We start from the raw sequence: 15,204 nt of genomic DNA on the forward strand, positions 1-15,204 counted from the left end.
ATTTGTTAGTGCTGAGCTATTTCAACTAAAATCCTGACTGGGTGGAAACCAATGAAGTGCAGCAGAGGGCAGACTTTGCTCTAATTTATTTGATTAATTTTTTTCTTTAGCTTTTTATATACCTTTCTATATATAGTCCAAACCATCACCAAAGAATTTCCTTACAAAGGATTCTTATTAATAATGAGAAGACTTAAGAGTATTAGGCTTCTATTTTAAATAATTCAATAATTCAGTCTATGTCTATCTGCAATGGAAAATTTTGCTAAGATGAACACTTCTGAGAGATTATTAACCAAATGCCTTTTCTTGGTACACTATCTTCATGATAACAATGCAATCCTAAAACCTCTTCAAGAGAAGTAATAAAAGTGTAGAAGTAAGTGAGAAAATAGAAAAAGTACTTGCTTGTGAAGTAAAAATATGAAGAAACTAGGAAAATTAGTGATAATTTTATGGAAGAATAAATGATTATCTTTCTTTAACTTGCGTTAGTTCCTAGTAAAGGGTGTTGATTTTTCTGCTTATTCAGGGGAAACAAAGGTAATCTGATCACATTAAGACTTGTTGTTTGGATACTGGCTGTGAAGTCAGGGTATCAGGTGGAGAGACCTCAACAGCTTGTATCTTCACTTCCTAGATGAGTTAAGCAAGAGGGTGACCGATACTGACTACTGACTAACAGTCAAAACAATCTTCATCTTCTTCTTAATTCCTTTCCAAAATCACCTGTCAATTAATTTTGAACATTTGTTGATTCACAATCAAACCACCCTAATACTGGATATTACTGTTACTGATTATAGTATTCCTTTGCCAGAAATGAACGGGAAAGGTAAAATTAGTAACATGATTTGTTATCATTTACAACCCAGAAATTTCTTCCCAAGAAAAATTTAGTTTTCTTCTGCTATGGAGACTTTATTAAGTTATTTTTGTTGTTTGCTTTTTGTGTCCTTTTTTTATACTTAAAAAAAAAATACTAGTTTGGTTTTAAAGACCACTAGTTTAGTAAGACACTAGACTCTTCCTGAAAACACGAGATTTCGGAAAACGAATTTGATCATTCAGCAGTTGGATACAAGTTAATTAACTACTGTCTCCTCAGTTAATTTATTTTGAGGTTCATGTGACAATGTGGTTTCAACATTAAATAGGAGCCACTTAAATATTTACATTTATGGAGCACCTACTCTGGGCCCAGCTCTGGGCCAGTTCAGAAGACATTGCTTCTAGCCACAAGATGCTCTTCTCCAGAACAGATTTCTCCTGCATGCCACGGGTCTCACTAATTGTGAAAGACTTTCCAGTTCCCGAATCTCTCCATTCTCCCAGATCCCTTTGGTCAGCTCACAAGTATTTATTGAGTGGCTCCTGCATACTCGACATTGTACCAGGGCATGGGGGATTATATGAAAAGTATACACCTTGCCTTTAAAGAGTCTGGACGAACAAGATTGAAAGATTTGGAACAACAGGATGGAACAGCAGGGGACACTACTTCATCGTGTTAAATCTTGAGGCACTAGTTAAAAGGAGCACAAGTGTGGAAGGCGGGGTGTGGAACCACTGTTAGCTGGCCTAGTCAGGGTGGGCTGTGGAGCAGATTGGTGCATCTGTACTATCTGCTGAGCACCTACTATGTGCCAGATACTGCACCAGGTGCTTTATATATATTCTTTCATTTCATACTCTCCAAAACTCTGTGCCCCAGGAGACTTTATTCCCCATTTTACAGATGAAGAAAGCAATGCTTAGAAAGGTTAAATAATATGCCCAGGCTCCTAGAAAGCTGAGCAAGCATTTAATCAGTCTATGCTCTGTATACTCTGCTAAACTGAACAGAGGAGTCTTAAAATCTCTTCTCAGCCCTACTTGACCAAGGAAATATTTTACAGTGCTCCCTCCTCCAACCTTCCCTGGCCACCTGGTCTGCATGTGTCTTGTGTCCACCACCCTCCACCATGTTTTACAGCTGTTTATACATGTGAAATGGTTGCTCCTCACAGGCAGCATCTCAGTCGCTTTGATTCTGGTATCTCCTTCCATGTCTAGCCAAGGGCTTTGCCCCTACTGATCAGTCAGTTATTTTACAAAAATGAATGAGTGACTCCACCGGCTGCTGGTTTCCAGTACATACTCCCTAAAATATTCTGCAGCCTGGAGTGGGGGTAATCTCTTCTCACCATTCCATTCGAATGGGATATTTAATTAGAATTTCTTTCTACGCACATAATAAGAAGTACATCTTGAGAAGGAGAACAGTTAAATTAAGATAGTGTTTCTTTTAAACCAAGAATCACTAGATGTCCTATTTAAGTAATATACTCCTCTTTGGGAATGGAGAAAGGAAAAGGTTGCTTTCCTGAAATAATCATTGCTATGGTCATAATCAGACCATTTATTTGGACAGAACATTCCCTGAATTGGCCTTGCCAAGTCCAGGCAGCATAAGAAATTGCAATTTCATCAGCTTTCGAAAGTTAACAGTTCTGTTTTATAATTTACTAAAGTTAATGGAATAAATTTTTAAATCAGTATGCGAATCCCATTGATATTAATAGGAGTTCTGGAGCTAAATCCCTACGTATTATTTGAAAGTACACTTCCATGGTACCTCACAGCCCTCCTTCTGAAGGAATCATTGTGTCTATTTTTTTGGTGGTGGTGTTATTTATCTTTTCTTTAGAGAAATGCTAAAGGACCAAAAAGCCACTTAAATTGCTAAGATCTGTACAAAACCAATCTAAATTAACTTGAATGTGGCTTTTGGATATGCTCTTTATTTTAAACTGTGCAACATCAATCTGATACCAGAGCTCGTAATGTCTTTTACCTTTATACCAGTAATTAACATTGTGCCTGTTATTTTTAGATGCCAACATAAGCGTCATCTACATCTGCTCCCATCAAATGAATGACGAGTTGCTGCTGTATTACGATAAAATCCTGAGTCTACAGGCAGCTGTCAAATCAGGGAAACTTAAGGACAGAAGTGACCTGCGGGACAGGTTCAAAATTATCACCCCTGAAGCTATAAACATCTTCACTGTGAGTTTGTCTTCTAATTACTATGGCTTCCGGGATGCAGTAAAATTAAATTGGAAAATTTGTAACTTGCAACGTCCTGGTGCACATCAGTGAAATATTATTGCAGGTTTAACAGCTTTACTGATTAGACTACAGGTCGGACGATAGGAAATAAATATCCCAGTTTAACTTGCAGACTTAGCTGAGCTATCGCTGCCCAGTTTCTCTGTAGCTGAAGCCCAATTGTAGTTATTGGATTGTACCATCAACTAGGTGAATTTATAATATCCACGGTTGCTTTTTCTCAATTTTGTGTGGAGAACACCGAGGCACAGAAAGGCTGGGTCTGCCTGTGGTCACAAAGCTAGTTAAGGACAGAATCTAGACCAGGGCCCCTGTTTTCTGATTTCCACACTGGTATTCCTTGTTATTCCATGGGGTTTTTGTCCCTCAGGGGAATTTGGTCTTATTTACCATATCACATGGTTCATAATGAACAAGGTTCAGATTTTTTTTTAACTTTTTTAGAACTGATTCTTAATGAATGGAACGAATACTGAGCTGAATCTCATCCCTAGAGAAGAACTTCTGGGAGATTCATAGAACCATGGGGCACGTTCTAGAATAAGGTAGTGCAAGAGATGGCTTGAAATGAATTTCTCTATATTTTAACAAGAATTTAAGCTTTCCATGGTAAACAATCAACATTTTAATACCTAATGGAGGACTTCCCTGGTGGCGCAGTGGTTAAGAATCCACCTGCCAATGCAGAGGGCACAGGTTCAATCCCTGGTCTGGGAAGATTCCACATGCCTCAGAGCAAGTAAGCTTGTGCACCACAACTACTGAGCCTGCACTCTAGAGCCCGCAAGCCACAACTACTGAGCCAGTGTGCCACAACTACTGAAGCCCATGTGCCTAGAGCCCGTGCTCCACAACAAGAGAGGCGACCACAATGAGAAGCCCACGCACCACAACGAAGAGTAGCCCCTGCTTGACGCAGCTAGAGAAAGCCTGCATGCAACAATGAAGACCCAATGCAGCCATAAATAAACAAATAAATAAATAACCTAATGGACTATGCACTTTTGAGGAGACTGTTTAATATAATCTAAAGGTCTGAATTTGCTGGTGAAGATAGCTCTCTTCATTCGTAAGTGAGATGCACCAAAGTCAACTCTCTATCTATTGTCAAAGAAACTGATTGCATGGTTCATGTAGGAAGTATCTATGTGTTGAGTTACTACCTATTAACACTTCAGATGCACCATGACTTGACCAAAGGAAAAAAAATCCTGCCAGGGCTGGGGAGGGATGCTACAGCATTTCTACTTTGCTGGTACATTCAGTGAATTTTACTCTCTTCTACCAAAATGAAGATTTTATTTTTTCATAACTAGATACCTTGATATTCCCATAAAAGCTCTCCGCCTAGTTCTGTTTCACTGGCACCACTTGGCTATGGAAGAGAAAACAAGTGCAGGATCAGGACAAGCAAGAGAAAAGACAGGAGACAGGGCTTCCCTAGTGTCACAGTGGTTAAGAATCCACCTGCCAATGCAGGGGACATGGGTTCAAGCGCTGGTCCGGGAAGATCCACATGCCGTGAAGCAACTAAGCCCATGCGCCACAACTACTGAGCCTGCGCTCTAGAGCCTGAGAGTCACAACTACTGAAGCCCACGTGCCACTACTACTGAAGCCCACGCACCTAGAGCCCGTGCTCCGCAACAAGAGAAGCCATCACAATGAGAAGCCCGCGCACCACAACGAAGAGTATCCCCCACTAGACGCAACTAGAGAAGGTCCGCGCGCAGCAACGAAGACCCAACACAGCCATAAATTAATTAATTAAATCTTAAAAAAAAAAAAAAGAAAGCAGACAAATCATCACCACTTACTTATAATCTTAGAAACTCCCCAATATCCTCCACCAGTGCAAGGATTGCTTTGGTGCTTCCTAGCTATTCCCTGGCCTCAATGTCAGAGTTACTGTGGATATTGGGAAGTAAGGAACTATCGTTAGCGTGTGGTTAATTTCCTGATTTTCTCCAGCCAGAAACTGGAGCTAATGCCTGGTAGCTGCTAATAAACAGTTTCTGCATATCTGAAATGCCAATATACATTGAAGAGGCATGGAATGGGGAAGGGGCACTAGATTTGGGAAAAGGAAAGTGAGTAAACAGCTAACATTTATCAAATGCTTAGCATACATTTTCTCATTTGATACTTAGAACACAGCAGCAAGACAGAAATTATCAATTTCCTTCTTTGGCTAAGGAAACCAACACTCATCTTCTAATCCCAAGTTACTGGTGGGGACAGAGTATGAAGCCAAATCTGTCTGACCCCAGAACCCCATTCTGATCTGGAATGACAGCCTTGCTCCTGGATGACCTTGTGGCCTTGGGCAAGCCCCTTTACCTCTCTGGTCCTCTGTTATTCATCTGTAAAATGAGGTGATGGATTAGATCATTTCAAAGTCCTTTCCAGCTCTGCAGTCCTATTACCTGAGAAGTGAATCCTCACCGTCCACTCTTCACCTTCTAAGAGGAGATAGGCAGTTGGTACTAACAGACGCACGGGGTTACATTCATAGTGTAGGTTTGCATCTCTGTGAATAGAAACAATTAGGAAATATTTTTAAGTACTTAATACTTCTCATAGTTTAAGTTTAAATTATTTGAGTAATTAATCACTCATAGGCAATCACCTCTCTAAAATACAAAAAGTAAACTCTTACTTTCAAATCAGTTCCTGCTCGTGTTTAGTTATGGCTTTATTTCTTTTTAATGGGTTTGAGAGATTGCATCAATGCTGACTTTCTTTCAAATGCATGGCCTTGAGGAGATTTTTTTAAAGTGTGCCAAAAATCTGTTTGTACATCTCTCCAAGTTACTCTACAATGTTTGAATTTGTAATGGTGAAAATGCTGTTATAAAGTCATCGTGTATGTCTATTTTTGAACATTTTAATGTTTATGAAGACATCCTAAGCAACTACCTTTTGTCTCAGGTGAAAAAAAAATTAGTGGTGATAAATTAAATGTAGCTATAATGTTATGGAATTAGGAACAGTTTAGATTTTTGTCATCTGTGTTAATCCACAGCCTGGATCTGATGACACTAATTTTCTCTAAATGGTCACACAAGACCTGCAGTCACTAATGTGTCCTCTGCCATCACTTACATTCAAATCTTTATTAAACACACGTTGAACACAATACTGTGGTACCATCTTCCCTGAAGAATAAGGCATGCCCAGAGATGACATAACAGAGTTGGGTAGAATACTTGCCAAGAGAGATAAACAACCCTAGAGCAGACAGAAATCCATTCCAGCCGGAAATGTGCAACTTTAACGTTAGGTTCTATTGCTGCATCTACCAGCCCCTCATCACACTTCATAAAACTACCAGACCTCACTACTCAATCTGTAAAATGGGAGAAATCATGGCATCTATGGCATGAGAACTGTGCTAATACTGAATTTGAATCCTGCCTCTGCTATTTACCAGCTGTGTGACTATGGGCAAATCACCTGAGCCTCAGTTTCTTCGTCTCCAAAACAGGGACTGTTAATTGGTACAGTGTTGTATGGATCAAAGGAAAGAGTACTTAACATGAGAGGACTGCCCCCTTTGAAACATTCTTCTAGGTACCCTGAAAAGCCTACCACATACTTTGCGACTCAAGTCACCAGTTCTACAAGACACATCATTTTTTCACATTTCCTCATTGGAATAATTTGTAGGGAAAGGAAAGGAGTGAACTAAACAAGGGGGATAAACAGTGATCAATTAGACGGGAAACACAAACTCACGAGTTGCTGTCACCAGCCATTGTCTAATGGAACACGGGATTTCCTAGAGCTGCATTCTCAGAAGCAGGTTTTTGAAAATGGATTTAAATTAAGAAAAGGCATATTGCATAGACCTAAAGAGCTTAGAATATAACACTTGCTCTGAAGGAAGGGTTCAACAGGGTAAATCATAAAATCCTCTTCTCAGAGGAGGTTTTTATTTTGTCTTTTGGCGGGGGGGGGGGAGGCAGAATATACATAACATAAAATTTAAATCATTTTAAGTGTACAGTTCAATGAAATTAGGTACATTCACAGTGTTGTGCAATCATCATATCATCCATTTTCAAAACTTTTTCAACATCCCAAGCAGAAACTCTGTACTCATTAAACAGTATGTCCAGAAGAGCTTTGGTTTTAAAGGGAATGTTGTATCACAGCCGGAAGGACCCTAGAGATTTCTAGTTCAAACCCCTCATTTGAATGTGGGGAACCAAGGCTCAGAAAGATAGAGTTTTCTAAATCAACTTGCAAGTTACAAATTCAGACAGAACTAAAATCCAGGGGCTCTCCTCAGTTGCTTTCTCTTATACTCAGCAGTCATACCCTCCAACAGTTTGCAAACTGGTGCAGCAAATACTCCTCAAAATAGTGGCTCGGAATTTCTCCACACTTCAGTGCCATGTTGAGTACATAATTTTGACTAAAACCAGGAGAGAAGGTGCTAGTGTACAAAATCCCTTGAACTCCATTAAGACTCTCACGTCTTGCATGATATTATTTGCATGACATTTTAATGACTTTATTTTTTTAAAGTTTTCTCCATAATAATATTGATAATTACTACCATTGATCGAATATCAACTCAATGCCATGCATTATAACAGGTGTTAAACATTTATGATCTTATTTTATCCTTAGAGGAACCCATCAAATGGGTATTTTTATTCCCTTTTAGAAGATGGAGAAACTTAGTCTCAAGGAGTCTAAGTCATTTGCCCAAGTTCGGGTTGTTTATAACGGATAGAGCTGGATTCAAAGACAGAACCATTTGACTCCGAGGCCCCATCACTTTCTCGTGTGCCATGATGCTCTCTTCTCTAGAGGAAATGAGCACAATCTTGGGTTCCCATATTCCAGCCTAGGCTATGGCCATCCTCACCTGCTAAAATCCTACCCATCCTTCAAAACTTACCTCAACCCCGACCTCTTTCATAACAATAATACAAGCTCACATTCATTAAGTGCTTATATCCAAGGCCCTATTATAAGTGCTTTACATGTATTATCTCATTTAATACTCATAGCATCCTTATGAGATGGGTACTACTATTATACGCATTTTACAGATGAGGAAACTGAGGCCCAAGAAGAATGAGTAATTTGCCTTTTCAGCTTTCCCCACTAGCACGTGGCCTCTGCCTCCCTCCTCCCTGCCTCCAAGACCCTCTGTAGCTCTTTATGGCCCTTCTCTGCCTTGTATTAGTTATGCATTAATGGTACTCATCTGTGTCCCCACTCCTTGAGCGCAGAGATATGCTTGTATTAGTTTTGGTGTGTGTTGACCATCTGGCTCCATCCTCTGCCCCTTATTAGACATGCTGGAATTATTTATTTAATTGAATGAGACAGTCACATGTATTGCTGAGCTGGGTCTAAGTAGTCAAAAATAAAAAGAGTTTTCCATTGGAAAAGAAATTTGAGTCTCACTGAAATTCTCAAATATTTTCCATTCGTGAATCCTTTCTGGAGTGTTGGCTAAGAACCATGATGATCATCATAACAATACATAGTCTCTGAAATGGAATTTTTGGTAGAACTTTGGGAAGAGAGCATCAAGTCAAGTGCCTTTTTCCTACTGAATCATTTAAAGGGTGGCCAGAATAGGAGTCCTGAACAGTGAAGAATACTATGGGGTTTTCTCCTTCATTTTTTTGCATTGATTTTCCAGACCCTTTAGTGTTAAACCATGCCAGAAGTGTTGCAGAGATGAATCACTATTATCCAAAGGCCACCAGCCTCTTTTCCTTCTGACAGAAGGATAATTCCACGTGGGTCAAATAAATACAGATGCGTAGTAATTAGTTCTATTCCCAGTGAGCCTATTTCCAACACACTAAAGATGTGAGCGATTATGGAACCTCACCCCAACAGCTTTTATCAATTTAAACTGCTAAACAACGGGATAGTTCATAACCCAGCCTGTTATCAATAATGCATTTATTGTGCGTAACATTAGAAATTAGGTGTGTGGACCAGAAAAAGAACACCTTTTAACAAGAATAATATGATCTCCCCCCAGAAGCAGCATATGTGCCTGGCCACTCACCTGATGTACAGTCCCAAGGCAATCAAAAGAATAAAAAATCTCATCCAAGGAAAAGAAGCCTACATTGTCAGCGGGCTCCTCCACAGAGATGATTTAGCTGTGGCGGATATGTTAGACGTACCCATCCTGGGCCCAGAGCCTGAACTAGCTCATGTCTATAGTACCAAGTCCGGAAGTAAACGGGTCTTTGAAAGCACCAATGTGCCAGTCCCTCCTGGAATATATGACGTCTATAGTCACCAGCAGGTATGCAGGGTGGACAGGCGAGGCTCTGTTTAAATATTTCACATTCTCTTGACCTTACGGGAACTTTAGGTCTTCTGGTGTCAGCCCTACCCAATGAAGAATATTGTGGAATACTTGAGTTGAGTTGATGGGATCTACTTTAGGCCTTCATGTTTCAAAGTGTCTTCCTAGGGGCCTTACAGAAATTGTTGTAATTCCCAAAGTATTTATTCATTTGGATTAAGGAACTGAAGGCCCTATTCATATACTAATCTGCTATCAATATTTATTGACTTAACATGGATTAATTCATCAACATATTAGTTAGCAGGACCCTAAGAAATGTGAGAGTCAATTTTGGCTAAAAGGAGCAGGTTTGGAAAGCTCCAGGGAGTGAGCCCTTTCTGCCGAGTCATGTTGCAAAGGGCATGTGGCAGAGGGCTGCAGATATCTGTGGCTCTGTAAAAAAAAAAAAAAAATCCTAGCTCCTCAGGAAGTGGCCATATAGGAAGGAGGGGGGAAAATTCCAGAAAGGGGAAGTAAAATGGCTCTAGGAGGAAACCTATCTGCTTCTGGGTTTTGCCTTGGTCCGAGTCTATGGCTATGCATTCTTCCAGCAGATAGGGCCCTAACTATTTGGAGAACTATTATATAATATTAGTCACTACAAATGTAGCCACTAGAGAACTAGAAATTAGCCACTTTGAGTTAGCTCTGGCAGGTGTTCTCCCATTTAACTGCTATTTTTTTTCACAATAAAGAAAATAAAGGACAAATGGCTGTTAACATTTCCTAACCTCTGTTTCAATACATCTCTTAACCATTACTCTGAGCCAATCACAAGTGATTCCGGGCAGCCACTTCTAGGGAAACTAAAGAACTGTACACAATGAGGATGTTTGTAAGGGACAATATTTAGGGATCACGCTTCTTCTCTCAGTTGCCTGATCCTGATGCTCTGCACCTCATAGCCGCTGAGCCCCAAAATCAAGCTTTTCAACAAATCATACTTTTCAGAGACTAATTTGAAAATTTAGCTTATTAAATTGCCCCAAAAGTGTTTCAGTCTTGCTAGATAGAGTGTTCTTGGGCAATACACGGGCTCATGAAGGAAGTTCCTCTTAAAGATGGCAGCGTCTAGAAAAGGCACAGGCAATCTTAATAGGATTAAAAGAGAGGGGCTCTTCCTAACCTGGCATGTCCCTTCCATTGTCATTAACCTCCACTGGAATTTGAAGGTAACAGAGTGGATTGCTTAACTCTGCTTCCCTGTAGAATACAAGTGAAATGCATTTTTAAATGATACAATTTCATACATGTATATTAAACAATCTTCAAAGCCTTAAACTTAAAATATGTGCAATATTTATACTGAGTGAGTCTTGCTTTTGTCCCCATTGATGAGAACTCAGGCTGTCTTTGCTATGAAATATTTTAGAACTTGATATGTTAATTGTGGTTAAAGATGCAGGAACATTTAATGCAGTAAAGCCTCCCCCTAATACTGATATTCAGAAGTAGGATAAAAACCTCTCCTCATAGACAAATTGGATTTGAAGGATGTCATTTCACCTATGGCATGTGCAAATTGTATCACAATAAACTAAGTTATAACTAAGGTCCATGCTATCTGTTTGGAAAATGTACCTCTAAGGTCAACAAGAATTGAAGTACTCCACTGAGATTTTTCCACATAGTGCCTATCTGAACATGTCAGCGTTTTGAATTTGCAGATGGTAATGAATCAATAACACTGAGTTTTTACCGATGTGCATCATAAACTTAAAGCTGGTGAAAGAAAGCTGTGATTATCTTAATTTAGGTTAATAAATATTCCTGGCTATCAGTTGGATTTTAGCAGTAGACATTTTTCTACTTCTGCCCTACACTACACCAGTATAAAATGTATGGCAATTAAAAAATATATTACATCTTTTGAACAGAGAGATTCAAATAGAAAATGATAAATGTTTGGCAATAGCATAAAGTCATTGGTTTATGATTAAGTAATTTATTTAAAAAATCCAACTTGAGCACAGTGAGCATTTCCTGTTTTGTTCCATAAAGTAACCATGCAAGTTCTCTTTCTGGCATGGGTTCCATATGAAATATTGACAGCTTTGGTTAAATAATCAAAAATGGTGACGCTATTTTAAAGCACTGTTCAATTTTCACTTAAAGATAGCGCATAATTCTTTCCAGTGGTGCAGTCTTTACAATACTATTGATCCTTTTCATTACTGTACGGGATTCATCAACAGGCACCCATTTATAGGATTCTCAGAAGCAACAAACAATAGGATTTAGAAGAAACAGATAATAATTCTGTTAGTAGTTGAAACTTCCAAATATACAATACATCCAAACATACAATGAAAAAGGCTGTGCCAGAACAACTTTCCTTACACTGGCAAAAGAATTTTATTGGATATTAACAGTCCAAAGACCATTTCTACTTCTGCAATGTATGACCGTAATACAACAAATAGAATCTATCTTCTCAACACAACAGTAGAGAAAGAAGGGATGTAACCTTGGAAGGCACATTTAAAAAACCTTCCTAGGCTATGCTCATAGCCATATGGTGTGTAGACCAGAGTACTTGTCATTTAAACACCCAAATTATCCACAGACACTACTTGATAATTAGGGAGCTAAGACAATTTCATTTTCACCCTAATTGAATACCCCCTGGTTGCATGGGGCTTCCAGGGATCCCAAGTATGCCTGTTTTGGTATCACTTCTACACTGCTGCATAGTGTAACATCCCCAGGAAGATTTGCTGGAAAGACACAACTCAAGAGAACAGATTGTGCCTTTAATCAAAATAATTTTAATCTTCCAGCTCCAGATTTCAACAGAACTATAATCTCGAGTTCTTTCACACTCTTTAGTTTTAAAAAATCCATTTGGTGAACAAAAACTTATCAAAGGTGAAGAGAATAATGCTGCAGAGGCCTCCTTAAGCACAGACCATGGCCAAGAACAACATGGGGTAGGCTCAGGAGAGAGAACGCTTGGTATTGTTTTTTCTGTGCAGTATAGACTGGAAAGTCAGATGAGAAGACCAAACAAAAAAATCATTTTGTGATCTAATGAGTTATTTTTCACCAAGGCTCTACTAGAACAGTGTTACTTATAATTAAGTAATCTTGCTATAGACTTTTGTCTGATTCAAACTTATCCCAAATGGCTTGTTGACTGTTTGGAAAGTTGCTTCTCTTGCTCCTCACTTCCTTCTCCACCTCACCCTTCTCCTCCACCTCTCTGCAGGTTGAGATGGGCAGCACAGTGGAGAAGAAATGGGCTTAGGTATTGGACTCAGAGCAGCCTGGGTGGAGTCTCTGCTCTGCCACTCAATGCTGTGTGATCATGGGCAAGTTATTTAAATTAGCTGAGTCTCAGTTATTTATACATAAAGCGGAATTAATAATGATGCCTACCTCATAGGTTTTTATGAGTGTTATGTGAAAAAACTCGGAATTCCCTGGAGGTCCACTGGTTAGGACTCCATGCTCTCACTGCCAAGAGTCCGGGTTCAATCCCTGATCAGGGAACTAAGATCCCACATCCTACAAGACACGTGGCGTAGCCAAAAAAAAAAAGAGAGAGAGAGAAAGAAAAGAAAACTCATGTAAAGAGCTTAGCCAAAGGCCTAGATCCTACTGAGAGTTCAATGATGTTAGATATTATCATCATTATTATTACTATGATATTAGAGCTTGAACTTCTATCCCTGAAACATTCATGTGACTGAGCCCAGTTCTTGAGGGAATAGTTTCAAATAAGACGTAGGATAGGTGTGTATTCCAAGAAAGTTGCTTTCATGAGTGTTTTATCTCCTTTATGTGTCTTGTACCTACAATACACATAATACACTTTGTCAACTGACCGGCCAAATGTATGTATTTCACGTACACTAACGAGGAAAAAATTAAATGCTTTATAGACAAGAACATTTAAAAGCTCAGCAAAGCTCCAAACAGTTAAAGTTTTCGAGACTATAACTTTTTACAACCTTGAAACTATAAAAAAAAATTGAAGAATAAGTAAACACATAATTCCCTGAAAAAGGAAGAAAACAGTATCAAGATTCAATTACAGATATTCACAGGTTTTTTCCTTTTGCCTTTAAAAGCCAGCAAATGATAATTTCATAATTTCTAATAAGATTATACTTTTAAACATGTCTTTAGTCCCACTGGTGAGTGGTTTCTTCACACCATATACATATATATACACACACATACATGTATCACATAAAACTTCTTCTAATCTGTCTTAATAACTAGAAGAAAACCGAATGAACAAACTGTTTGAAATAAAGACACATGAGAAGTACCACAACTAAGTTAACACAATAAGGAGGAATCCAGGAAACTAAATGTTGCTGTGTCTTTGGCCCCACAGATAATAGAACAGGTGAGTCAGCTGGTCATTGATCACCTGGAAATCCAACGCTGGCTCTTTAAAATGGACTATGAGTTTGGAGGAAATGGGACTGCATTTTGTGACATTCCATCCCACCTAAAGTGCTACAAGTGGGTCCTAAAGGAGAGTCACAGATACAGCCGTGAAGACTGGAGCAAGAAATGGGCACAAGTGAGTGTTCGATGGTAACTTAAACCCGAAGTGTCTGTGAACAGATAGGAGATAAAGCAAAAGGCTCTGCTAGAAGATAAGGTACTTTCTTCTAGGCTCAGCTGCGTTATCTACCAGCAGTGAGACCTTAGGCAAGTTTTTTACTTTCTTTGGCCTTAGTTCTTATATACAAAGTGAATGAGGTTGATTAGGTCATTTTAAATGTTCCTTCTTGGAGCCCTAAAAGTCCTCAAATTGATTATGATAATTAGGAAGTAATCTTTTTACCATATTCAAATAACATTACAAACCTAATAATTTGCTGTAAGTGGGTCTTGATCATATGCTTCTAACAAGTGTTGTTATTAAGCTAGTTGTATTTTATTATGAGAGAGAAATTCTATTAGTGAATGCTTGTCACCTGGAAGCTAATGTATAATAGCATTCTGTCAGCAGTCATATGTTTTCGAAGACAATTCAAGGAAATTTATGTAACTGCTGGTGCCTGTGAGATGTTGAGAAAATAATACATTCCAGCAAGAAAATCTCCCGGCAAGAACTGAATAGGTAAAAACTCTTAGCATATGAGCGACGTGTACAGATTTTTCCACACATATTGATGGAAGGATGAATTGTACAACTTCTTAGTCTGTTTCAAACTTGCTTAATAATTAGTTTTATATGGCCTCATATATGAATTATCCCCACCATTCTAAAAGTTGCATCATTTTGCATCCAGAGACCTCGACTTGCCTGGCTTCTCTTAATCCCAAGCTCTGTTTTGGCTGAGCTACTGGTGAAAGCATAACTGATGAGGAAAATTCAGACGCAGGTTCCCTTAACTGATTCCTTCCCCACCGATGTCTGTAGTAGTGGGCTCTGCAGTGATTTGCATCTGCTTTGAGCATCCCACTATACGAGTATATGAATCAAGACACAAGTGATAGAAAGGGAGGGGCACACAAGAGAGAACCCCATTATTCTTGTGAAAGTGAAATGACGAATAAATCTAGAGAATAGTCAGAAGGGAGAGTTCCCTTTTACAAATGTTACTGTTCTCCTCATAATCTATTCCGGGCTTTTCTTCCCCCTTCATCAGTGAATGGACTAAATGCAGTACTTGTCATGGCCAGCTTTTTACATATTATTTAAAGGATACCAAAATGAATTACTCTTCTAGAAAAAAATAAAACAGGGAAAATGTATTTAATTTTGAGGCCCATAGAGGTTTCTCTTGT

The 15,204-nt window shown here is 38.9% G+C and overlaps 1 protein-coding gene across 7 annotated transcripts in view; it reads left to right on the forward strand.

Moving 5' to 3' along the window:
• The window catches only part of IQCH (IQ motif containing H), a 210,626-nt gene that overhangs the window by 127,721 nt on the left and 67,701 nt on the right, over positions 1-15,204 (forward strand). For 5 of the 7 annotated variants that reach the window (XM_029236989.1, XM_029236990.1, XM_029236993.1 and 2 more), the window contains 2 exons: positions 2,876-3,051; positions 13,796-13,987. In XM_029236989.1, the coding sequence (XP_029092822.1) occupies positions 2,876-3,051; positions 13,796-13,987 (368 nt within the window). Of the gene's footprint in view, positions 1-2,875; positions 3,052-9,132; positions 9,406-13,795; positions 13,988-15,204 lie in introns of all 7 variants that reach the window. The other 2 variants (XM_029236988.1, XM_029236992.1) reach the window with 2 other exon arrangements.

This window comes from Monodon monoceros, unplaced genomic scaffold (genome assembly GCF_005190385.1).
Source record: "Monodon monoceros isolate NGI ecotype Baffin Bay Population unplaced genomic scaffold, NGI_Narwhal_1 Super_Scaffold_21, whole genome shotgun sequence".
Taxonomy (NCBI): Eukaryota; Metazoa; Chordata; class Mammalia; order Artiodactyla; family Monodontidae; genus Monodon; species Monodon monoceros.